The 25,208-nt window shown below is 37.7% G+C and overlaps 1 protein-coding gene across 1 annotated transcript; it reads left to right on the top strand.

Annotated features, from left to right (window-relative positions):
* The first annotated feature begins 431 nt into the window (after nt 1-431).
* On the top strand, nt 432-20,656 carry ZDBF2 (zinc finger DBF-type containing 2). Its single transcript, XM_047082610.1, has 3 exons — nt 432-491; nt 6,191-6,318; nt 13,312-20,656. The coding sequence occupies exons 1-3, from the start codon at nt 432-434 to the stop codon at nt 20,654-20,656; spliced, it is 7,533 nt and encodes a 2,510-aa protein (XP_046938566.1).
* The last annotated feature ends 4,552 nt before the right edge of the window (nt 20,657-25,208 follow it).

The following is a 25,208-nucleotide window of genomic DNA, read 5'->3' as shown; positions in this document are numbered from 1 at the left end:
TTACTGAGCCTCATTCGCATATAGTGAATATACTATAACAACAACACAGAGGTAGGAATTTGTCTTTACGGATTGAGTACTGAACCAATTCCTAATAACCGTAACAAGTTATCAGAAAATTGATAAAAAATTGAGTCCAGTCTCCACCTATCAACAACACACCCCTTTTTTGGAAGGTGCACAAGTCTCCCCCTCTCCTCCAGGCTCACTGATCGACTCAGTAGCTTTTGGCAGACGTATCTAATTTCATAATTATTCAAAATAAGGGTGCATCGTACTCAAGAATGAATTTCTGTTCTCTGATATTACCAAGGGTATTTTCCTCAGGGTAGTAAGGACTTAACTGTTTGTTTGTTTTTTTCTTCCCGTTTTTTCTTTTTTCCAGTTGGAGTATTCCCGGACAGTAGCCACTTGACTTTGGGTTATTCAGCATGCAGAACAGACAGGGGTACTGCAGCTATTGCTGTGTGCGCTATAATAACCTGGAGCAGGTGAGAGGATCCTGTTAATAAACAGTTATACCTCAAAGGACCTAGTCATGCATTTTATTAAACTCATTTATTCACCCGAACAGATTGTTGTGAATCTTCTAATTGGTAGACACCATTTAAAGTTCTCAGGATTGGGGCGCCTGGGTGGCTCAGTCGGTTAAGCGTCCGACTTCAGCCAGGTCACGATCTCGCGGTCCGTGAGTTCGAGCCCCGCGTCAGGCTCTGGGCTGATGGCTCGGAGCCTGGAGCCTGTTTCCGATTCTGTGTCTCCCTCTCTCTCTGCCCCTCCCCCGTTCATGCTCTGTCTGTCTCTGTCCCAAAAATAAATAAACGTTGAAAAAAAAAATTAAAAAAAAAATAAAGTTCTCAGGATATAGCCAGGGACAAATCCACATCCCTTTTGTAGTATAGTAAGACAGAAAATAAATAATCATATAAACTTAACACATGATAAGTCAGATTGTGATAAATGTTATGAGGAAAATAAAATAGAGAAGGGAGTGCACTTTCAGGTGGGGCTGCCAGATAAGGTTAAGGAGTGACATTTGAGTTGAGATTTGAATGAAGTTTGGGATCCAGGCTGCCTTATATCTGGGGGAAGAATTTCTAGGTAGAGGAAGGAGAGAGTAAAGACAGAGACCCCAAGGTAGAGGGGTGGTTGGCGTGCTGGTTAAAAGCCAGAAGCCGATGAGGCCAGAGTGCTGGTAAGGTGGAGGGCTGGTGTGAAGTGATAGGTGAAGAATCTAGAGAATTAGATGCTGTAAGACATTGTAGAATAAGGTAAGGACTTAGAAGATTATGCTTCCATGTGCAAATGTTTTAAATGTTGCTATAGTTTAGATTTTTTCCCCTCCTCTTGTTGCTTGTGTTTTTGGGGTTGTAAAAGATTGCTGGGTCCAAGGTCATGAACAGTTACGCCCTGTATTTTCCTCTAAGAATTTTATAGTTTTTGTTCTTACATTTAGGTCTCTGATTCATTTTCAGTTAATTTTTTTATATGTTGTGATTTTAATTCCCTCCTAGAAGCCCTGTCTCCAAATACAGTCACATTGGAAGTTAGAACTTCAACATAGGAGTTTGGGGCCTGGGGGACACAATTCAGTCTGTAGCAATTAATATTGATGAGTTTTAGCTATTAAGCCAATTTTATATCCCTGGGCTAAATCCCGCTTGGTCATGGTGCTTAGTCCTTCTGTATGTTCCTGGATTTGGCTTGCCAGTATTTTGTTGAGGATTTTTGCGTCTATATTCGTAAGAAATATTGTCTGTAGCTTTCTTTTCTTGTGATGTTTTTGGTTTCAGAACTCGGGTGATGCTGGCTTCAGAGAATGAATTGAGTAGTGTCCCTTTCTTTTTGTTGGAAGAGTTTGGGAAGAATTGTGTATGGACGTTTTGAAATCAGTAATCATAGTAATAGTAGCTGTAGGTCTTCTGACCAGAATTGTTCACTTGGAAGAGCCTCAAGGTTTTCTTCAGGGTCTGAGCTGTGGAATTGTGTCATAGGTGAAGGAGTAATATAAGGAAGCTCTGGTCCTGTTAGTCTATAGTATTCTGTCTTAAGTGATATCTAAGACAAGTTTGTCCTACGTAAAAATTCTGCTGTTCAGTGGCATTTGTTTTGTTTAGTTATCAACAGTCATCATTTAAATTCATACTAAGGAAAAGTTATTACGATTTCCACATCTCTGCCTTTTAACAGAAAAAAACTTTCTACTGCTGGTTATAAACACGAGGCAGCAGATAATAAATCTCAAAGCTGTTAGGGTTTCTGTCATGATCGATAAAATGATGTCATCACTTGACTTGGACGATTACTTGTTGAGCTTTTGATATTACTAAAACATTGAGTCTTTAACTACAAGTTCTATTCAGTAAGCATTCAGTATAACTTTTTGCCAAAGGTTTAAAATAATTTTTAGACATTTGGATACTCATGTACTAAGCAGGCACTTAAAAAGACTGTTAAAGGGGTACCTGGGTGGCTCAGTTGGTTAAGTGAAGGACTCTTGGTTTCGGCTCAGGTCATGATCTCATGGTTTATGGGATGGAGCCCCATGTTGCGCTCTGTGCTGACATCACAGAGCCTGCTTGGGATGCTCTCTCTGTCTGCCCCTCCCCTGCTTGCTTGTGCATGTGCTCTCTCTCTCTCAAATAAGACTTTAAAAAAGACCCTGTTGATGACAGCTGAAGTAATTTGCACTAAGTACAAAGTCTTAAATAAACAGATAAATTTCATGGCTTTGGAGAACTCTAAAGGCAGTGGAGAAATAGAGGACCCAGATGTAGCTGAAGATTCAACAGAAACAATGGAAACCCAAAGAAAGAAAACAACTACCAATTTAGTATTCGACGCTTAATAAATATATCCTTGAAAAAGAAGGTGAAATAGAAATATTTTCAGAAAACAAAAATTAAGGGAATTTACTGGCAACAGACCCTGACTGAAGGAAATACTAAAAAGGGTTCTTCAGACAGAAGGAAAATGATTTCAATTGGAAGCTTAGAGATACGGGAAGTCAGGAAGATCAGTGGAAAGGTAGCAGGTGATTTAAATGAATGCTATCTTGTGGCATTGACAACGATGACATATAAACTGGAAGGAAAGTAAATCGAGTTAATTCCTTGCTTAAGAAGAGAGTAAAAGTAGCAAGTGATTTTAGCAAGTGTTTGTAGGTCAGGGTTGCTTGTGATAATCTGTTACCACTAACAGACTAGAAAAAGAGCCTGGCCTATAACTACCTACCAACTTAACAGAAGTGGAGAACTTGGAATAATAAAAAGTGGTCCACAAGAAGAAAAGAAAGAAGAGACATAGGGACATCGCATAGGCAGGAGTAATGAAAACAGTTTTAAAAATAAAAACAAAGATTAAATCCAAATGCATCAGTACTCTATTAAGTAATAGACTTGATGCTTGAATTAAACTATTCAATATTTTATCAGAGGTTCTAGCAAGGGAAATAAAGAGAAATTAAAATGATACATATTAGATAAAAAGAAACAAACCTGTGATTGTACCTTGCACAAAGTGTGATTGTAGATGTAGAAAACCTGAAGATATCTAGGTAAACTATTAGAATTGATAAGTGAGTTTAATAAGCTTGTTGGGCAACATAAAAGGAAATTGTATTTTTATATCCAACAGCATACAGAAAATGAGATCAAAAAAGGTATTTAATAATAGCATCAAAGAACATGAACTCCTTAGGAATAAATATAACAAAATATATATAAGGTTTTTATGTAGAAAACCATAAACACTGAGAGAAATATAAGAAAAATTAAATAATTGGTGTGATATACCAATCAGAAAAATCAATATTGTAACCATGTCAGTTTTCCCCAAACATATATATTGATTTAATGAAATTTCAAACAAAATTCCAGGAAAGTTTTTTTTTAAGAATGTATTTTTAAGTAGTCTCCACACCCAACAAGGGGCTTGAACTCTCAACCCCGAGATCAAGAGTCACATATTCCACCAACTAAGTGAGCCAGGCACCCCTGGAAGAGTTGTTTGTAATGAAAATTAAGCCAGTTCTAAAAATATGTATGCACATGCAAAAGGCTAGGAAAAACCAGGATAATCTTATAGAAGAACAAAGTCAGGAGACTTCGTGTACCAGGTATCAAAATTTATTACTAAACTACAATCATTAAATTTTTTTTTAATATTTATTTATTTTTGAGACAGAGAGAGACAGAGCATGAACAGGGGAGGGGCAGAGAGAGAGGGAGACACAGAATGTGAAGCAGGCTCCAGGCTCTGAGCTGTCAGCACAGAGCCCGACGCGGGGCTCGAACTCACGGACCATGAGATCATGACCTGAGCCGAAGTCGGACGCTTAACTGATCAAGCCACCCAGGCGCCCCTAAACTACAGTCATTAAGACAGCGATGCAAAGTTAGAAAGACCATGGAAGGAAACCCAAAAATCTAGAAACAGACACATACACGGATATTTGATTTGTGACAAATACGGCCCTAAAGAATGATGAGGACAGGACTTTCTTCCATAAATGGTACTGAGTCAATTGGATATCCATATGGAGAAGAAATGAAACTCTATTACTAAATCATCCTGGATACAAATGCCAATTTCAAGTAGATTGTAGATGTACATATTACAGGTAAAAACAACAAGACTTCTAGAAATAAACAGAAAATCTTTATGATTCTGAGTTAGGGAGGGATATCCTAAACTAGTAACAAAAAGCACTGAAAAAGAAAAAAATTGGTAAATGGACTGCAGTAAAGTTAAGAAACAATGGGAGATGATTAAGAAGGTGGAGAGGTGTCCTGTAACTATTGCTGGGAAAGCTATGGATTTACTGTGCATGTGTGTGTGCGCTTACAAAAATAAACTTTATGAACCCTCTGCCCCCAAAAGAAAAAGTGAAAAGATAAGCCATTGAAAGAAGGATGATATTTGAAACACATATAATTGAACAAAGAGTTCATGTTGGGAATAAATAATTTTTACACTTCGTTAAAAAAAAAAAGAGCATGCATTTGGAAGACAGGAAGAGACTTGAACAGACATATCATGAAGGAAGATATCCAGGTCACCACTAAAAATGAAAAGCTATCACAAAAATTGCAAAGTGAAGCAACAGTGATAACATTAAACCCGTTCTACAGTAGCTAAAATTAAAGAGACAATGGCAAGTGTTGATGAGGAAATGGAGGGATGGAAACCATGACACATTGCTGATGAGGGTACAGATCGGTATAGCCGCTTTGGAAGACATCAGTGCAGAGCCTGATGTGGGCTTGATCCCGTGGTGAGATCATGACCTGAGCTGAAATCAAGAGCCAGATGCTTAACTGATTGAGCCACCCAGACACCCCAAGAGAGTGATTCAACTCTCTTCTCTTTTTTAATAGATTTTTATTATGAAGATATTTGCTTGGGAAAAATACAAGAATTTATTTTTTATTAAAAAACATTGTTTTTAATGTTTATTATTTGAGAAAGAGAGAGCAAACAGGGGAGGGGCAAAGAGAAGAGGGAGACACAGAATTGGAAGCAGGCTCCAGGCTCTGAGCTGCCAGCATAGAGCTCGACGCGGGGCTCGAACCCACAGACTGCGAGATCATGACCTGAGCTGAAGCTGGCCACCCAACCAAGCCACCCAGGCGCCCCAAAAAATAAGAATTTATAAGAAAAAATTTTAAATTACCTCTAAGTGTACCTCACAGATGTTAATGATTTTAAAATTTTGGTTTATTTTCTTCCATTAACTTGTCTATACCTTTTAAAACTATAGTTTCAGGTAAAAGCATACATGTGATTTTTGCATCTTCCATTTTTCTTCTAATATGTAACATTCCTCTGTGTTATTTAAAATTCTTTGTATTACTTTAGGTAGCTGTACAGTATTACATCTTAGGGTATAATTTAAATATTTTACTGTTAGACATTTTGGAGATTTCCCATTTTTTGTTGTTAAGCTTTTTTTTTGCAAAAATCATCCACATTTAAGATGATTTCCTTAGGACAGATTTAGAGAAATGTAATTATGATATTGAAGGGAAAGGTCCTTGTATGATTTTTAGATGCATATTTTAGAATTGCTCTATAGAATGTTCATGTCAATTTATACTTCTACCAGGAGTATATAAACGAATCCATTTGTGAAACTCACTACTAATGAGTATTACCTGTGTAAAACTATTCAGTTTTTTTTTTTTAATAGCATATGTCCAGTGCTCAGCACAGATACTTGACTACACAGAATCGACAGCGGATGGGTACCACTAGTTTGATGGAACGTTTCTTGCAGGATGTACTCCGGCACCACCCATATCATTCTCAAGAAAGCAGGTAAAGTAGCTGAGTGGGACCATATTAGTCCGCAGTTACTGTATGTTACAGTAGATGGTTGTGTTAACTTTCTAGTACTTCTTAAAGTAAATCTTTTAATTAAGGAATATACAGTGAGATTTTTATCTAGTAACTTCTCTTTGTAATTCTTTAAAAATTTTCCCCAGCTTAAATAAGCAATTTCACTGTAAAAGATATGGACTACACCATACTTTTCTCTAAATAAATGTCTTAGGCCAATAAATAATTCTATATCACTAAGGCGTTCTATTAAGGATGTCATAGGAGTAAGCTGGGGAAAAGGTGGGGGCAAAAATAGCTTTTAATTTTTTGTAACGTGTGTTTATTTTTGAGGGAGAAAGTAAAAGTGAGAGTGAGAGAAACTGAGCACAAGCAGGGGAGGGGCAGAGAGGGAAGGAGATACAGAATCTGAAGCAGGCTCCAGGCTCTGAGCTGTCAGCATAGAGCCTGATGTGGGGCTTGAACCTACGAACCGAACCGTGAGATCATGACCTGAGCTGAAGTTGGATGCTTAACTGACTGAGCCACCCAGGCGGCCCAATGCTTACTTTCAAAAGATTAGTAACAGACAACGTGGTGACAGTAATGGAGAGTAAGGGTGGTCTCAGTAAAAACTAAGTCTGTTCCACATTAATTGAACTATTTGCTAACTCAATAGAAGAGACCTCAAATAGAATTGGCTTTTTAATGATCTGTCAGTATCTTGAGAGCTTGTATCAATTTTGATTGAAATTTTAATAAAAATAAATTTTTTGGTAACATTTAAGAGTTAAAGGAAAACATTGGTAGAAGATTGGACTAAATAGTGTGGTGAGTTTGCAGCTACAGCTGTATGAGAAAGCAAAACAGATTATTAGCACATCTGTGCAGAATTAATTGTTGAGATAGTGACCAGCAGTTTCTAGAAAAAGGGTAAACTTGAATGCTTTGCAGATCACAACCTGGAATTTAGCGAATGATGAAAAGTTTAAATGGGGACATTTTTTAAAAATGTTATTTTTTAGCCGTTGGAAAGATGATCTTGTGGTGAGTATAAATTTCCAGTTTATAGCTTGTATAAGCAGTGCTTCAACACACATATTTGTACATGCAGCTATTTTTGTGGTGTGCATTTCTAGAACTTGAACTTCTGGGCTAAAGTTTCTGGACCTTAAAAAATACATAATTTTTTTTATTATTTAACCTTTCGTTTTGGAGTTATTTCAGGCTTACAAAAAAGTGCAAAACTGGTACAAGGAATTCTTGTATAACTTTCACCTGACTTCTTCAGATGTTAAATCTAAAATAGTCACATCATAGTGATCAAATCCATGGAATTACATCGGTGCTATACTATTTGTAGACAAAATCTTACTCAGATTTTGTCAGTTGTCTTTCTAATGTCCTTTATTTTGGGACCAGGATTCAGTCCAGGAGCACATATGGCATTTAGTTGTTCCTTCTCCTTAGACTCCCTGAATCATGAACAGTTGCTTAGTCTTTTGCTTTCAAGACTTGGACACTGCTGGCCACTTATTTTGTATGATGTCCCTACACTGGGGTATGCCTGACATTTTCTCATGATTAAACTTAGGTTATGCGTGTGGGAGAAGAACAAATTATAGTTGATGTGCCCTTCTCAACGTATCCAGAGACCCATGATGTTGCCATGTCTCATGGCTGGTGGTGTTAACTTGGATCACTTAATTTTAAGATGGCTTCTCTACTGTAATGTTCCTGTTTTCCCCATTATAATTAATGACAAGGACTTTGAGACTATGTAAATAAATATCCTGTTTCTCATTGTACTTCCACTCGCTTGTATTAAACATTGATTGATGATTCTTCCCTGAAACAGTTATTACATGTATTAATCAGAATTCTACCTTTATAAAGAAGGGCTTTCTGGTTGTCTCACTTATTTATTGAGTTATCTGTTTATATCATTATAAACTCATGGATATGTCTTTTGTGGGTTTTAATCCTTTACTATTTATTTTGTTGCTCCAGGTGTGTGTGTGTGTGTGTGTGTGTGTGTGTGTGTGTGTGTGTGTGTAAATTTAAAAATCTTGAGACACTTCCTAGAAGGCTATGCCAATTTATATGCAATTTATATTATATACATATTCATAGTAGTCTATGAGAAAGCTCATTTCTTATCACTCTTGCCAACACTGGGATTAGCAACTTTTACCCCCCTAACATAACAGGCCAAAACCATGTGTCCCTTAATTAGCCTTTATTTACTTACGAATAAAATAGATCATCTCTCTATATATGTTTACTAGCCATATGTTTATTTTATGAATTGTTTGTAGATTTGCCTGTTTTTCTATTGAGTTATTTGTATATTTTGGATTTGGATGCAATATTTATAGATAATAGTCCTTTGTATCTTAAATAGGTTGATTATTTTCTCAAAATCTGTCCAGTGTCTTTCATCTGTGTGTATTGTCTTTTACTATATAGAAATTAAACATTTTGGCATAATTCGATACAAGGGGACTTTTCCTTTATGGCTTCTTTCATGACTTTTCCTTCATGTCCTTATTTCTACTTTTAAATATTAAAAAAATTTTTTTTTAATGTTTATTTTTGAGAGAGACAGAGATAGAATGCGAGTGGGTTGGGGCAGAGAGAGAGGGAGACACAGAATCTGAAGCAGGCTCCAGGCTCCGAGCCGTCAGCACGGAGCCTGACGCGGGGCTCAAACTCACAAACCGTGAGATCATGACCTGAGCCGAAGTCGGATGCTCAACGGACTGAGCCACGCAGGCGCCACTACTTTTAAATATTTTTAATTTTCCTGGAATTTGTTTTTATATGTGGTGTGAGGTAGGGCTTATTATTATTATTTTTTATAAACATATATTATCTCCACTGATAAAATGTCACGTTAGGGCCACCTGGCTGGCTCAGTTGGTAGAGCACAGGACTCTTGATCTCCAGTTGTGAGTTCAAGCCCCACATTGGGTGTGCAGATTACTTTAAAAACAAAAAAATGTCAACTGTAACATAAGCTAAATTCCTGTATTTTTGTATCTATATATCTGATTTTGAATTCCATTTTCTTACCTTGAGGTTTTTTAATCTCATGTAACATATTATGTTTATAAGCATTCTGAATTACAGAGTTTGCTTTTTAAAGTTTCTTCTCTCTTCCCCTCTTATCTAGACATTGCAGGTTTTTGTATTATTTTAACCTTCTTGAAAATCAGCTCTTGGTTTATTTTTGTTTTCTATTTATTGGTTTTTCTTTTTCTTGTTTCCTCAGATTTCCTAGGTAGGGGGGAGTTTGGTTATTTTTTTGTGTTTTTTTTAAGTTTTTTTTTTTATTATTAAGTTTATTTATTTTGACAGAGAAAGAGCGAGCACAAGTGGGGGAGGGACAGAGAGGAGAGACAGAATCCCAGTGTGGAGCCCTTTGTGGGGCTAGAACTCACAAACCTTGAGATCATGACCTGAGCCAAGATCAAGAGTGAGATGCTTGAACTGTGCCACCCAGGTGTCCTGGTTATTTTTTCTGTCTTCCTTAATTAATTGCTCATTTAATTCATTTGTGTCTACCAAATCCTTTATTAGTGGAAGATTTAAAAGTGTGAGGTTTCCATTTTGATCACATTTCATAGATTTGATATATAGTTTTTAAATTTTGTTTATAGATTTCAGAAACGTAGCACAAGAGTTATGTAAAAGGGGTTTTGAATCTTTAACGGTTAGGTTTTTAGAGGGCTTTTTGGTGTAAAATGAGTTTAAAATGAGAAGAAATGTAGATTGTGGTTTAGTTGTTAATTTTAAGCATGTGCAAATACAGTTGTAAATCAAAGCATCTAGATGGTGAACCCTATAACTTTTGGGATTTTGCCTAATTGTTTGATTTTATGATACTGCCTTCCTCTTCTTTGCCAAATGTTACAAGATTAATTTTATTTCAGATTGTTGTGACAGTCTTTAAGACAAATGCATGGGGATGGTCTTCAGGGGTTCTGAGAAACTAGGGTTAAGTGGCATTTCTCCTGCAGTTTTATTGATGAGAATTCAGAAGTATGAACAATTTTGGAATTTTTTTGCCCCGTCATATGATTTCTGATATCTGGGTTAACTTTTTAATTTTACAAGTACCAAAAAAAAAATGTTATTTTAGTGTTAATCATGGTAAATTTTCAGGGGAAAGAAATCATGATATTTATGATATGTTAAAAAAAAGTTGTGGGGCACCTGGCTGGCTCATTCAGTGGAGCATGTGGCTCTTGATCTGGGGGTTGTGCGTTTGAGCCCCACGTTGGTTGTGGAGATTACTTAAAAATAAAAAAGCTTTAAAAAAAAGTTGCATGTGACTGACACGTATATACATTTCTCTTAGGTGATTGAGGCATCTCGCAAATTGAAAAATATTTAATAAAGGTACCTTTTAGGTGTTAATGTATTTTTAAAAACTTATTTTTAATAGACTACATTTTAGGACAGTTTTAGATCAACAGAACACTTGAGAAGGTAGTACACAGAATTCCTGTATACCCTCCCCATCTAGTTTCCATGTTACTAACAACTTACACTGGTATGGTACACTTGTTACAATTAATGGACTGGTATTAATACATTAAGTTCTGTAGTTTATTCGGTATTCTTAGTTTTTACCTAATGTCTTTTTCTGTTTCAAGATCCCACCTAGGATAACCATGTTCCATCAACTTGTCATGTCTCCTTAGACTCCTCTTGGCATTTTTAATTTTAATAGACCTTGCCAGATTGTTGTTCATAGAGATAAAACTAACCTATACCTCTACTAACAATGTATTAAAGTGCCCCCGTCATGACACCCTTGCCAAAACAATGTGTTGCTATAAACACTGGGGTGCTTGTAGCCCTTTGAATTAGTACTTTTGTATTCTTTGGGTATGTACCTAGTAGTGCAGTTGCTGGATCCTAGGGTAGTTCTGTTTTTAACTTTCTCCATACTGTTTTCCAGAGTGGCTGCACCAGTTTGCATTCCCACCAACGGTGCAAGAGAGTTCCCCTTTCTCTGCATCCTCGCCAACACATTTTATTTCTTGTGTTGTTGATTTTAAGCCACTCTGACAGGTGTGAGGTGATATCTCATTGTAGGTTTTTGATTTGTATTTCCCCGATAATAAGTATCTTTTTGTGTGTCTGTTCACCATCTGTAATGTCTTTGGAAAAATGTCTGTTCCTGTCTTCTGTCCTTTTTTTTTTTTTCAATTGGATTGTTTGTTTTTGGTGTGTTGAGTTGTAGAAGTTCTTTATATATTTTGGATACTAACCCTTTATCAGATATGTCATTTCCAAGTATCTTCTCCCATTTGGTAGGTTGCCTTTTTTTTTTCTCTAACGTTTGGTTATTTTTGAGAAAGAGCGTGCGTGCGCCCCCATGAGTGGGGGAGGGGCAGAGGGAGAGAGGGAGACACAGAATCCGAAGCAGGCTCCAGGCTCTGAGCTGTCAGTACAGAGCTCACAAACCTCAAACTCACACACCTTGAGATCATGACCTGAGCTGAAGTCAGACACATAACTGACTGAGCCATTGAGGCACCCCGAGTGGTAGGTTGCCTTTTGGTTTTGTTGATTGTTTCCTTCACTGTGTAGGAGCTTTTCTTGGATGAAGTCCCAATAGTTTATTTTTCTGGAAACATACCTAGGAAGAAGTTGCTCTTACTGATGTCAGAGACGTTGTTACTGTCTGTGTTCTCCTTTAGGATTTTAATGGTTTCATATCTTACATTTAGGTCTTTAATCCATTTTGAATTTATTTTTGTGTTTGGAGCATTATCTCCAATAGCCAAGTTACAGAAACCGCCCAAATGTCCATTGACTGATAAATTGGTAAAGAAGATGTGGTATATATATACAATGGAATACTGCTTAGCCACGAAACAGAACAGAATCTTGCCATTTGTAACCATGTGGATAGAGCTAGAGAGTATTATGCTAAGCGAAATAATTCAGTCAGTGAAAGACAGATACTGCATGATTTTACCATATGTGGAATTTAAGAGACAAAACAAACGAGAATAGGGGACAAAAGAGAGGAGAGACACGCCAAGAAACAGACTCTTAACTATAGAGAACGGATGGTTACCAGAGGGGAGGTGAGTGGGAGGATGAGTGAAATAGGTGATGGGGATTAAGGAGGGCACTTGTTGTGATGAGCACTGGGTGATGTATGAAAATTCTTGAATCACTATATGGTACACCTGAAACTAATATATGACACTCTATGTTACCTAACTGGAATTTAAGTAAACACTTCAAAAGAAACGACAATGTGTTAAGATTTGTGAATTCACAAACTAACATTTGTGAATGATTACTATTTTCCGGGTCTTTTAAAAAATGCTCTTTACGTAGCAAAACTAGTGTGCTCCTCAAAACAATTTCTTGGGGGAAAATAATACTGTATTCTTTCTCTAGGAGAAAACCAGAGCCTGGAAGGTGAAGTGACTGATGTTAAACTTTTTACTGTTTACCACTCTGATATATGGCTTTTTTTTTAAGAACAGTTTTTCATGTTTAGGAGCCATCTGTGTTGATTTTATTCTTTTTTAATTAAAGAAAAAGTTTTTTTTTTAAGTTTATTTTGAGAGAGAGATTGCGGGCGGGGAAGGGGAAGAGAGAGAGGGAAAGAGGGTCCTGAGCAGGCTCTGTGCTGTCAGTGCAGAACCTGACTTGGGGCTCGAACTCAAGAACTGTGAGATCATGACCTGAGCTGAAACCAGGAGTTGGACACTCAACCAACTGAGCCACCCAGGTGCCCTGCCATTTGTGTTTATTAAGTAGCAATTGGTGGAGCTCCCTCCATCTCCTGCACTGATTTACCTACCTGAAAACACACATAGTGTACAGCCTCATGGGATTGCCTTGATTCTTTGTCCCCTTAACAACTGGGCCCAGGACGCAAAGAAAATAACCTTTATTATGCCTTTACCTTAACATTCTATTAGAATATATTTATGGATTTTTCTCCTTGCTTTCTAGATCAATGCAAAATGAGAGACTTCTTACGAATACTGCGTCACCTACCGTGTCACCTACTGCGTCACCCTCTGAAGTGGTTCCTGTTGATGATTGTATTTCTGAAGAAATGACTGATGATGCTGCTGGTGTCAAAGGAGAGAGCTCCCCCAAGGGTTTTGAACCTAGTAAAGAGTTACATTCTAGACCTAGTAAATCTCAGGAATATATACAGGGGGTTTCAGTTAGACCATCAGTTATCCAAAAACTGGAGAAGGGACAGCAGCAGCCCTTGGAGTTTGTTCATAAAATTGGGAGTGGTGTGAAAGAATTTAATCCAGTTGGTATTGGTCAAGCTACAAATAATAGACAGAGCTTAATATGTCCCTCGGTGATTTCTAGTGCTCCTGCTAGTTGTTTACCTGGAAGTTCCTATGACAGACCGGTTACAACTAAAACGACTAGGTCACCAGCAGCAGCCAGTTTGGGTCCAGTCAGAAAATGTGACCCAAACAAAGTTGACAGATACCTTGAACAGCCAGACAGGGGCTCTAGAAATTCTGTGCTATCGTCCAATCTAGAAACTTCTTCAGTTTCATATCAGAAACCTAAAGAATCAGACAGAAAATCTTTATGTACAAATTCAGATAAATTGATTATACGGGAAGATGTAAAGTCTCAGTGTAAAACTTTGTCAACTGGCGCTAAAGTCCGTGAATTTATGGGTACTGAAGGCTCTTTAAAATCTGAATCTCTTTCCAAATTGGCTGTAAACCAAGCAATCAATGTGAATAAAACTGGTATGCCTTCTAATAAAGGACTCTTTGAAGATGCTGCTGCAAAGCACCGTGAGAAATTCTTTTCGGGTATGGATCAGACCCAAGAGGAAAAGCATTTGGTTTTTAATAAGTCAGCCTTTTTGGAACAGAAGAGCTCAGTGATTTCTGAAACAAAGTTTGCTCGTGGCTGTCTTCAGTCAGCGTGTAATCAACCCGAAGAGGCTGCACAAGACCTTTGGAAGGAAGAGCAAGTTGACCAAGAAGATAAAAACTATGAATCGAGAGCTTCTGAAATGAGTTTTGACTGCAGTTCTTTTCATTCACTGACTGACCAGTCTAAAGTGACGGCCACAGAAGTAAATGTTTCAGAGGAAGTATATGCTGATCTGCAGTGTAAGAACGATAAATCTTATGCTTCTGAAGTAAGTTCTGATGGTGCTGGCTCTCTTCAGTTGGCTACCAACCGGACTCAAGTAATTGTTAAAGGTGTAAGTGCTCAGAAGGCAAAGCCTATTAGCCTGGTTGATGAAAGCTATGAATCTAGTGATTCTGAGATTAATTTTGATTGTGATGCCTTACTTCAATCAGCTGATGACTACCCCCGACAGCCTGCAAAAGAAGGAAACCTTTCTAAGGAGGAACACCTTGACTTGGTTGATAAGAACTATGGATCTAGTAGCTCCGAAATAAGTACTGATTCTGCTTTGCCTCTTCAGTCGCTGGGTGACCAACTCCCAGTGGCTGTCACAGAAGCAAAACTTCAGAAGGTTCACATTGGCTTGGTTGATAAGAACTATGGATCTAGTTGTTCTGAAACAAGTACTGATAATGATGTTTCTCTTCAGTCAGTAGTTGACCATCCCCAACTGGTTGTCAAAGAAAGAAACCTAAAGGATAGGCATGTCTATCTGAAAGATAAGAGCCATACATCCAGTAGTGCTAAAGAACATCTTGATTATGTGGTCTCTCTTGACACAGTGACGGATGAATCTCAGAGGGCTGTTGAAGAAATAAGTCTTCTGGAAGAGAAGAATGAACCTGTGGATATGAACTATGATTCTCATGGTTCTGAAATGAGTTTCCACACAGATGCTCGATTAATGGCTGGCCAATCAGGAGTAATAGTTAAAAAAGTAAACCTTCGAGAAGTACCTGTTGACCTGGAGGATAAGAGTGTTAAGTCTAGCAATTCTGATCAGAGTTTTGATTCTAATGCTTCTCTTTATCAATCGGTTAGTGATCAGCGTCAAGGGGCTCTGGGTGAAATAAGCCTGAAAGAGTTGAATTTTGATATGGAAGTTAAGAGCTATGGATGCTCCAGTTCTGAGCTGACTTTTGAATCTGATCCCCCTGCTAGGTCAGGTACTGAGCAGTCTGAGATGGACATTGAAGAAATAAGAAAAAGGCACATTAATTTGGAAGATCACTGTGGTTCAAATAGTTCTGGAATAACTTTTGATTCTGATACTGCTTCCCGCTCAGGAGGTGACCAGTCTCAAGTAGCTATTTATGTGGAGGAACCTAGTCCTCTGGAAAATAAGACTCCTAAGTCTTGTGTTTCTGAAGTAACTTTTGACTCTGGCATACCTGTTCAGTCGGGAATGAATCAACCTGGGCTAGCTGTTAAAGAAGTAATCGTTCAGAAAGAAGACTATATCCACTTGGGAAGGAAGAATGTGGAACCCAGTGGTTCTGAAATAAGTCTGGATTTTTATGTCCCTCCTCATTCAGTGATTAACTCTCCTGAAATAGCTTTGGAAAAGCTAAATCTTCAAAAAGAAGAGCAGATGTATCTGGAAAGTAAGGTAAATGAACCTAGTGTTTCTGAATTAAGCTTGGATTATATTTTTCATTCAATTACTGGACATTCTAAAGATCCCCTTCAAGAAGTCAACCTTCAGAAAGAAGAGCACATACACTTAGAAAATAAAGGTAACGGACCTGGTATTTCTGAAATCAGTTTGAAACCTGACATGTCTTTTCATTTAGTGACTGATCATCCTAACATAGCTGAACCTGACATGTCTTTTCATTTAGTGACTGATCATCCTAACATAGCTGTGAAAGAAACAAGCCATCAGAAAGAACACATAAACTTACAAGATAAGGAAAGTGAATTAAGTGTTTATGAAACAGGTTTGGATTCTGGTGTCCACCTTCATCAGTCAGTGACTCAGAAGCCTGAAATAGCTGTTAAAGAAATATGGCTTCAAAAAGAAAAGCTTGTTAAATTCAAAAGTCAAAGTGCTAAATTTAGTGGTTCTGAAACAGGTTCTGATGTACCTCATTATTTAGTGCCTGAACCTCAGATAGCTGTCGAAGAAATCAGTGTTCAGAAAGAAGAACATGTTCTAGAAAAGCGTGACAAATACAGTAGCTCTGGAATAATGTTTGATGCTGATGTCCCTCCTCAGTCAATGACTGAAACACCTCACATCGCTGCTTTGAAGGAGGACCGTGTTGACCCGGAAGGTGAAAGTACTGGATCGAGAGGTTTTGCAATAAATTTGGATATCGGTGCCCCTCTTCATTCAGTCATTGGTCAACCTCAGCCAACCCTCTTGAAGGAAAGAAACGTTCTTCTGGAAGATAAAAACAGTGAATCTAGTCATTGTAAGGTAAGATTTGATTATGGTGACCCTCTTCGGCCATTGACTGGGCAATTTCAGGAAGTGGTTAGGAGAACAACCCTGTGGAAGGAAGAGGATATTGGACTGCAAAATAAAGTGTTTGAAACTAGTGGTTCTAAATTAATCCATGGTTCTGGTGTTTCTCTTCAGCCCGTGGCTGATCAGCCTGAAGTGGCTGTTAAACGAGTAAACCTTGAGAATGAAGGTCATGTGAATGTGGAAGATAAGCACAGCCAATGTAGTGGTTCTGAAATGAGTTTGGATTCTGATTTCTTGGTTCAGTCCATAGTTGATCAACCTCAAATAACTATTTTGGATCAGGACCATATTGAGCTAGAAGAGAAGCACAGTCGGTCTGGTGGTTCTGAAATAAGTTTTGATTCTGAGGATCCTCTTCAGTCAGTGGCTGACCAGGTTAGAAAAACCGTTAAAGAAATAAGCCTTTGGAAGGATGAAGTTGATGTGGAAGATAAGAGGGATGAAGGTGATGTGGAAGATAAGAGGGATGAAGGTGATGTGGAAGATAAGAGGGATGAATCCAAGGGTTTTGAAATTGTGTATGATTCTGATATCCTTTTTCAGTCAGTGGCAGGCCAAACTGAAGAAGTCGTTAAGGAGATCAACCTTTGGAAGGAGCACGTTGACTTGCAAGGGAAGATTGTGGAACCTATTGGTTCTAAAATAAATTTTGATGCTAATGAACCTCTCCAGTCTGTGGCCAATGAAATTCAAGAGGCTATTACAGCAGAAATAAATCTTCTGAGGGAAGGGCATGTCTGTCTGGATGATAAGGGCTATGAACCCAACGATTCTGAAATAATTTATGTTTCAGATATCCCTCTTCAGTCAGTAGTTGAGCAGCCACACATTTTGGAAGGGGAACATGTCAACTTGGAAGATAAGAGCAATGTTTCTTGTCCCGAAATAACTTTTATTTCCGATGATCATCTGCAGTCAGTGGCTGACCAGCTTCAAAAATCTGTTAAAGAAGTAAGTCTTTGGAAGGAAGACCGTATTTACCTGGAAGATAAGAGCTATAAACTTGGTGACTTCGAAGTAAGTTACGATTCTGATGTTCCTGTTCACTTTGTGGCTGATCAGTCTCCTCTGACTGTCAAAGAAATAAACTCGCAAAAGAGGGGTCATACTGACCTAGAAAGTAAGAGCTGTGGACCTAGTGTTTCTGAAATAAAATGTGATTCTGGTGTTCATTTTCAGTTAGAAGTTGACCAGTCTCAAGTGGTGTGCAAAGAAATAGATCTTCCGAAGGAACGGCATCTTGGCATGGAAGTAAAGAGTAGTGAACCTAGTGATTCTGAAATGATGTGTGATTCTGATGTTCCTCTTGAAATAGTGGTTAACGAACTTCAGGTGTCAGTTAAAGAAGCAAATCTTCGGAAGATGCTCTTTGTGGACCTGGTGACCAGTGATAGTGATTGTGAAGTGATTGCTGAGTCTGATATCCCTTTTCAGCCAGTGATTGACTCCCCTCACATGACTGTCAAAGAAATCGATTGTATAAATACGGAAGATTTTGATCTAGGTGAGTGCTGTGACTCTTGTGATTCCGAAGTAGGATATGTTTGTGAAGCGTCTCCTCCATCAATGACAAATGAACCCAAAGAGACTTTCAAAGTAGTAAACCAGAAGAAAGACTATATTATTCTCCAAGAGTCCAGCTGTGAGTCTTACGGTTCTGAAATAAAATTTCAAATTGATCCCCCAGATAGGTCTGTGACTTACCCATTGCAAGGCTCTGATAAAGAAATGGTGACATTTGTTGACTCAGAAGGTAAGAGTTGTAGACCTCATAGTCCTAAGACACACTTTAAATGGGAAGACAATTCTGAGCCTGTGACTAGCAAACTTCAGAAAGCTGATAAAGGAAGCAACTTTTGTCACAGGAAAGATGAAAATACTGGCCGAAAAGATAAGCACTGTGAATCGAGGGGGTCTGCGGCGACTCGCAAAGCCTCTCCTGGGTCAGCAGGCCGTCAAAGGGCTGGTAAAGGAAACCCGAAGTTAAAACATGCAGATCGAGAAAGTAGGAGCTGCGAACCATGCGGTTCTGGGATGAGTTTTCAGTGTGATCGCTCTCTTCAGTCTGATAGTGGCCAGCCTCAACAAGCTGTTAGTAAAAAGGAAGGATTTAAGAAGAGGTCTGTGGACCTAAAAGGAAAAAAAGGCGATTCCCGTTCAGGCCCTGTTCTCAGGGTTGCTTCTGTAAGGAACCGGGAAAAAGCAAAGGAGGTCATAGAAGACAATCCCGATGAACCAGTTCTCGAAGCCTTGCCTCATGTCCCTCCTTCATTTGTAGGCAAGACATGGTCTCAGATAATGAGAGAAGATGACATGAAAATTAACGCTCTGGTGAAGGAATTCAAGGAAGGTCGTTTCCACTGCTACTTTGATGACGACTGTGAGACCAGGAAAGTAAAAAAAAAAAATTTGAATAAAGGAAAAAAGATTACCTGGGCTGACGTTAGTCAGGACACTGCAGCAATTCAAGTTTTTTCAGATGGTGATGATAATGCAGGTGGCATTTCAGATACTGATGACTTTTCAGTGGCCTTAGATAAACCTAGCCATCATCCTACAGCAAAGAGGCCTTATGAACAATCCTGGCGAGTGGCTTCTCGATGCCAGGCTGTAAAAGTCAGCCATGGAACTCAAACCAATCTCACAAAAGAGTCAGCGACGAAAGCAAGTGGACCAGAGGAAGACTCGCCAACAAGGAAGCGTTTACTTTTACAGAAAGACAGAAAAATGAGAAACAGAGTGCAAATTGGAACACTTGAATTTCCTGAAACATGTACTAAAGTTTTGAAGCCTTTGCAACCCAATGCCTTAGTCTATGTTATTTCTTCAAATATGAAGTTTCAGAATGGTGAATCCTTCAACTTTGCTAAAAAGTACCTTGGTGGCAGAAGTAGTCGAGATGTTAGCATACAGTACAAATATAAGCGGAGGTCCTTTGATTACTATGACCCATTGAATAAGAAAATTGTAACGAATCCTCCAGAATCTGACAGAAATAACTGGCTTCAAATTCACTTGAGCGACCTAAGCTCCAGTTCAGATGAAGATGGTCCTGCAGAAGGCTTTGATCCAACAGGCATTTTGACGCTAAGAGATGAACTAATGGCCTATCCGGGGGCGCGTATTTCTCCCGAACGTGTGCCAAGACCAGGGACTTCGAGTGCTAGTCAAGTTCCATCGGGAAGTAATTTCCAGTCAACTCCTGTAGGCGGCGATGCTGCCAGAACCTCCCCCAAATCAGCCACACGGAAGATACTGGAAGGTAAAAAGAAGATTCAGAGAAGGAAGATGAAAACTAGCAAGCCAGGTTTCCCCCAGAAGGTTTATAAACCAATTATTCTCCACCAAAAACCGAGAATCGCTTCCGAAAAACCGTCCATTTGGATTCGGACCAAACTAAGTGATATAATTAGGAAGTATATTTCAAAATACTCTGCTTTTTTGCGTCGCAAATATCAGTCCAGGAGCGCCTTTATTCGACTGCATCTTAAGAAAAAATGCGACGTCACTAAATCAAAGAAGGCGAAGAAACCAGCGAAAATGCCTTTGGGCTCACCGGCTCCCTCGGGGCTGCCGGGGCCACCGGTTCCCTCGGGGCCACCGGGGCCGTCGGTTCCCCCGGTTCCCTCGGGGCCGCCGGTTCCCTCGGTTCCTTCGGGGCCGCCGGTTCCGTCCGTGGCGGCTGCTGAGGGGCAGTTGGGAGCAGTCCCTAGCTGTTCTCCCAAGCCACCTGTGCAGAACTCTTGGCCTGCTGCAGGAAGAAAGCGGAATGGTACTAAAAAACGCCCTAGGAAGAGAAGAAGAAAGCCTTTTAGACCTGTTAAAATATATGCTTTGAGAAGCTTATATTCTCAGGTACCGTACTCTGATAGGATGAGGACTCGGCTGTCAGACAAATCGCCAGCTAATGAGGCCACCTAGAAGCGTTTCCGTTCAGGCTAGCTGAGGATTCGGTACTTCACTTGAAATACATTTTGTGCACATAGCTTTCCCAGCTTTGGTGGAAAAATTAACCTTCAACTATTTTGCTACAGACATTATTTTTCAGAACTTTTGTAATTCATTTAAAATTCGTGTTTAAGGTCCTTTTTTTTTTTTTTAAAGATTCAGACACATCCTTTGTCCATTTGCTGTAGAAGAGCTTCATTTTAATTTATATCCATAATTTAGCAGAGGATACATTTTTTCTCCCTCAAATCCTGTCCCTCTTATTTATTTTTTATGGTTGTATCTCATGTCAGCAGGTTATCATATTGCAAAAATGAATGTGGCAAACATTAAATGCTATCTTATTTTTACTTTTTAAAAATTGGAACAAATGAACATGTACTTACATTCTGTGTGTTTCAGAGTGGCATTGTCAATACCGTATTCTAACTGGATAATTAAGGAGAAACTATAATTATCTCAACTTTTGAATGAAGCTGATTTAAATAATCAGAAACAAAATATAATTTATCTTTTAAAGCATTCAAGAAAATGAGATTCCATGATCTTTAATCGAGTTTTTAAAAACTGCCTAGTGATTTTATATACATAAACAGAAACTCCTCCTGCTTCATTTAAATTGGATCTGCAAGTCTCTAACTTTCCTTATTTGGACACACGCACATATACAATGTCTGTAGGCTTTTCTTTAGCATTATTAGATCTTAATGGGAAAATGATCTTGCCAGTGTAATCAATGGTTTCTACCACCTTTATTCCCCTCCACCTCAAGTGTTGGTGGTTTATTATGAAAATCTGGGTTATCTTATGGCCTTACCTCTTCAAAATATTTCAGCCACTACCATATCTTTTTTTGTATCAGCTTGAACTGAAATTATTGGTTTGGTAATTTGGGAAGACCATTAATTGTCATTAACAAACTATTTGTAATCTTACTATTTCAAAAGATCTAGTGAAACTGATGACCTACACGGAGGCCAATTTTTCAAGGGAAAAACTACATATTTGTACGTTAGTTTGACTTTCCTTAAACTTGCTATCTGATTTTCATAGTTCAAACAAAAGATGTTAAGCAGTTTGGGTCTGAGATACTCAGAATATGTTTCGATCCTTTATTCAGAGACACTGGTCCAGTTGGTACAGATGCATCCAATTATCCTATTAAGACAAGGATCCCGGATCCTATTCTATCATTAATGTTAAAGGAAACACGAATTTCAACTATATTGTACAAACCATATTTAATTGAAACTAGATCAGTGTACCATGATTTCAGAGATAAAAATGTGTTACTTTAGAATTAATGAAATATAGTGTAACAGTTGGTGTCTAAATGTAGTTTTATTTCAGGGGCCATTTTTAACCTGTGGGTATGTTATGATGGTGTTCTGTTGTAATTTCTTTACTTCTAAATTTAAAACAGTTATTCTGTTGAAAAAAAATGGACAAATGTTTATATTTTTAGTTGCAAAGCAACTTCAACCCTGCTTCCTATACAAACCTATTTTAATTCCCTTTCTTAAGACAACATTATGGGCCACTAGTTTAAAATAATCTTCCAGTTTTCGTTTGGAAAGCAAACTGTCCTACTGATTAGGAAGTAAACAAGCAGCTAATACGTAAAAATATTCTATTTGTGGGTATTGGTGTCTTTTTTTCCTATAGCTTAGACGCGGTAATTTCCTTAAGTACTACTAGTAGGCATTCTGGATGCTTTTTGCTTGAGTTAAAAAGCAAGAGATCACATGGAAATGATGTACTCCATAACTGTGATGTGTCATATCTATTGTGATTACATCATGCAGAGCGGACAGTTCTCACAATTCAAATGATCAAAAGCAGTTAAAAAATTTTACTACTTTTTTCACATTGGAAACTCTTCTAAATACCGTTTTTTTGAGAGAAAAAAAGATTTATATTTAAAATTTATACTACTAAAAATATCAAAGTATAATACAGTCCTAATTATTTTTTTTAACATTTTGGAAATATTTATAAGTTCCTGTAATCATTATTTTAGACAAGTTTGAAAACTTGAAACTGTAAAAATTATAATTTAAATTAAATTAGAAATGAATTACTTTCAGAATTTGGTAGGATGTAAGATGTGCCCCTTTGTCAAAATATTTTTGCTTAATTTGCAGATTAGATGAAACAGTTGGATGTTTTTTGTGTATTCAAGAATGCATTAAATTCTTTTAATAGTAAAAAATTAAATTATAACCACAGTGAATATTTTATTATTCTTGTCCTTGTTCAGTATCTTGCATAGATTTTTATTACAATTGTCCCAAGTTATACAGTATGTGGACAATATTGTGTGAAGTGTGTTTTGCATTTGTGCATTTAAATTATTTGTGTAATTAGGGCTCTGAGTGACACTTTTTGGTAAAGAGAAACTATATTTAAATATTCAAGCAAGTATATATTTCCATGTAAAGCTAATGTGAAGACTAATGTATTTTTTATAATGCAGTTTAAAGAGTAAATTTGTTTTCAAAGTTATCAAGATAAAATTTATCAAATATTGAAATTTGTCTCTACTTTCTCCTCATGTTAGGAAGTTTTTCTGGGAACACTTAAGGAATCAGAGAATAACGAAAACAAGTTCATTTTATAAATGGTCTTAGAGATAATAAATAAGAGAATATAAATGTTGATGCTGGTGAGGATATAGTTTAACCAAAGATATACAGGTATGTTCATGGAGTAGTTATTTCAAAGGATTAAAATGAAACAACTATTTATTTGACTGGTGGCGTAGTGGGTTAGCAACTGTTCACTTTGTATACCTGTATTGAAAGAGTCAATGAACAGGATTGAGTTCAGGAGGCAGTATCTACATCATTATCTGACACCTACTGGGAAGAGAGAACCGTAGCGCCTCCAGTATCACAGCGTATATTATAAAGGACAAGAAAAACATGGAAAAGCGTACGTATGTCACTGAGGTGGGGGCCTTTGGCCTCGATAGTATTGACTGCTGGGTTTTTTGGTCCCAGATTATATTGTTAAGATACAACAACAGCCTACTTTTTGTGATAAAAAATTACTAAAGTAAAAATATGTGATGGATGTCCATATTCAATGAAGGACTTTTATATGGAGAAATAAAATGTGGAACATACTGAAAAATCACGCAATTAGGGAATTAACACATCAAAATGTCAACTTGAGAAAATGAGTGGCTGAGGAAGAGTCTCAACATTTTCTGAAATTTTATTTAGACCCCAAATGTTAGGGAAATAATATAGTAAGTTTCCTTTGTTCTTAGGCTTTATATGTATATTTAAAAAGTTTTCCCCAAATATTTTGAACCATTTACTTTGATTAAGAAATAGGTCTAGGGTGAACTATAATTTGTTGCTGAATCTTTAAAGTATGAACTTCTACTTTATTTACGTTTATAATTTATTATATGCATGTTGTTTTTCTTTACATGCATTTTATTTTCTAAGTTTTTAAGCTGGACGTGTGTGTGTGCGCGTGTACATCTTGAGCCCTTACAAGTGCCGGGCACTGTTCTAAGCTTTTAAACTGTATTATCTCATTTGATCTTCAAAGAGCCCTTATGAGTTAGGTACTGTGATTGTCACTAAATAGCTCTATGCCTCAATTTTGGGATTACAAATGAGTTGTTATTTAATGTAATCAAATGGGGATTACAGTCAATCCCCAGTGCCAGGACACCACTAATCTACTGTCTGTATAGTTTAGCCTTTTCTGGACATTTCATATAAATGGCATCATACAATATGTGGTCTTTGTATCTGGCTTCTTTCATTTACTATAGTGTGTTTGAGGGTCATTCATGTTGTAGCATGTATCAGTATTTTGTTCTTTTTTATTGCTGAGTAGTATTTATAATTAGTTTTTAATGAAGCTGGTAACAGAATGCTGGTCTCCTGATAAATATGATAAAAGCTGTTAGGCTTGAGGCTAGCTGTTCCTTTATAACTCTCATACCTGTTACCCTCGATTACCACCCCAATTCCAAGACCAACTGGATATCTGCCTTTTTAAGTGCCCTTATCCCATACTTGAATGCTTTATACTTCCTCTGTCTTTGACTCTAACTCCCTTTACTGCCTATCTTTGCATTCTTCCCACTGTGCTTTGTGACTTCTCACTTTCAGTGTCAACACATTATCCTGTGTTCTCAGTCTTCTCGCAGTGGATTGCTTGAATGTAACCGAACTGAGAATCACATCCAAGGTGCCCATTATCCTACACGTGCTGTAGAGCCAGGAAATGTTGGTGATGGTACTGGTCATTCTTCTTTAAAATTCCTCTCCTATGTGATCCAGTACATACCATCGAAATCAACATTGGTATACCCCTCTTCTTCATAGACCTCACTTGGAATTTCCCGATTGTTCCAAAATGTCCTCTAGAGGTCCAGGATTTGATCCAGGATCACAGACTGTCATGACTGTTGAGTTTCCTTCTGTATGGAGCAGTTCCTCAGCCTTTCTTTGTATTTAATAACTTGACATTTTGAAGTGTGCAAACCAGTTTCTTTGTG

The sequence above is a fragment of the Lynx rufus genome, unplaced genomic scaffold (assembly GCF_022079265.1).
Source record: "Lynx rufus isolate CCGP_SWC_20201006 ecotype Redwood Valley unplaced genomic scaffold, mLynRuf1.p SCAF_2, whole genome shotgun sequence".
NCBI lineage: Eukaryota > Metazoa > Chordata > Mammalia > Carnivora > Felidae > Lynx > Lynx rufus.
This window is presented reverse-complemented; position numbering and strand designations above follow the sequence as displayed.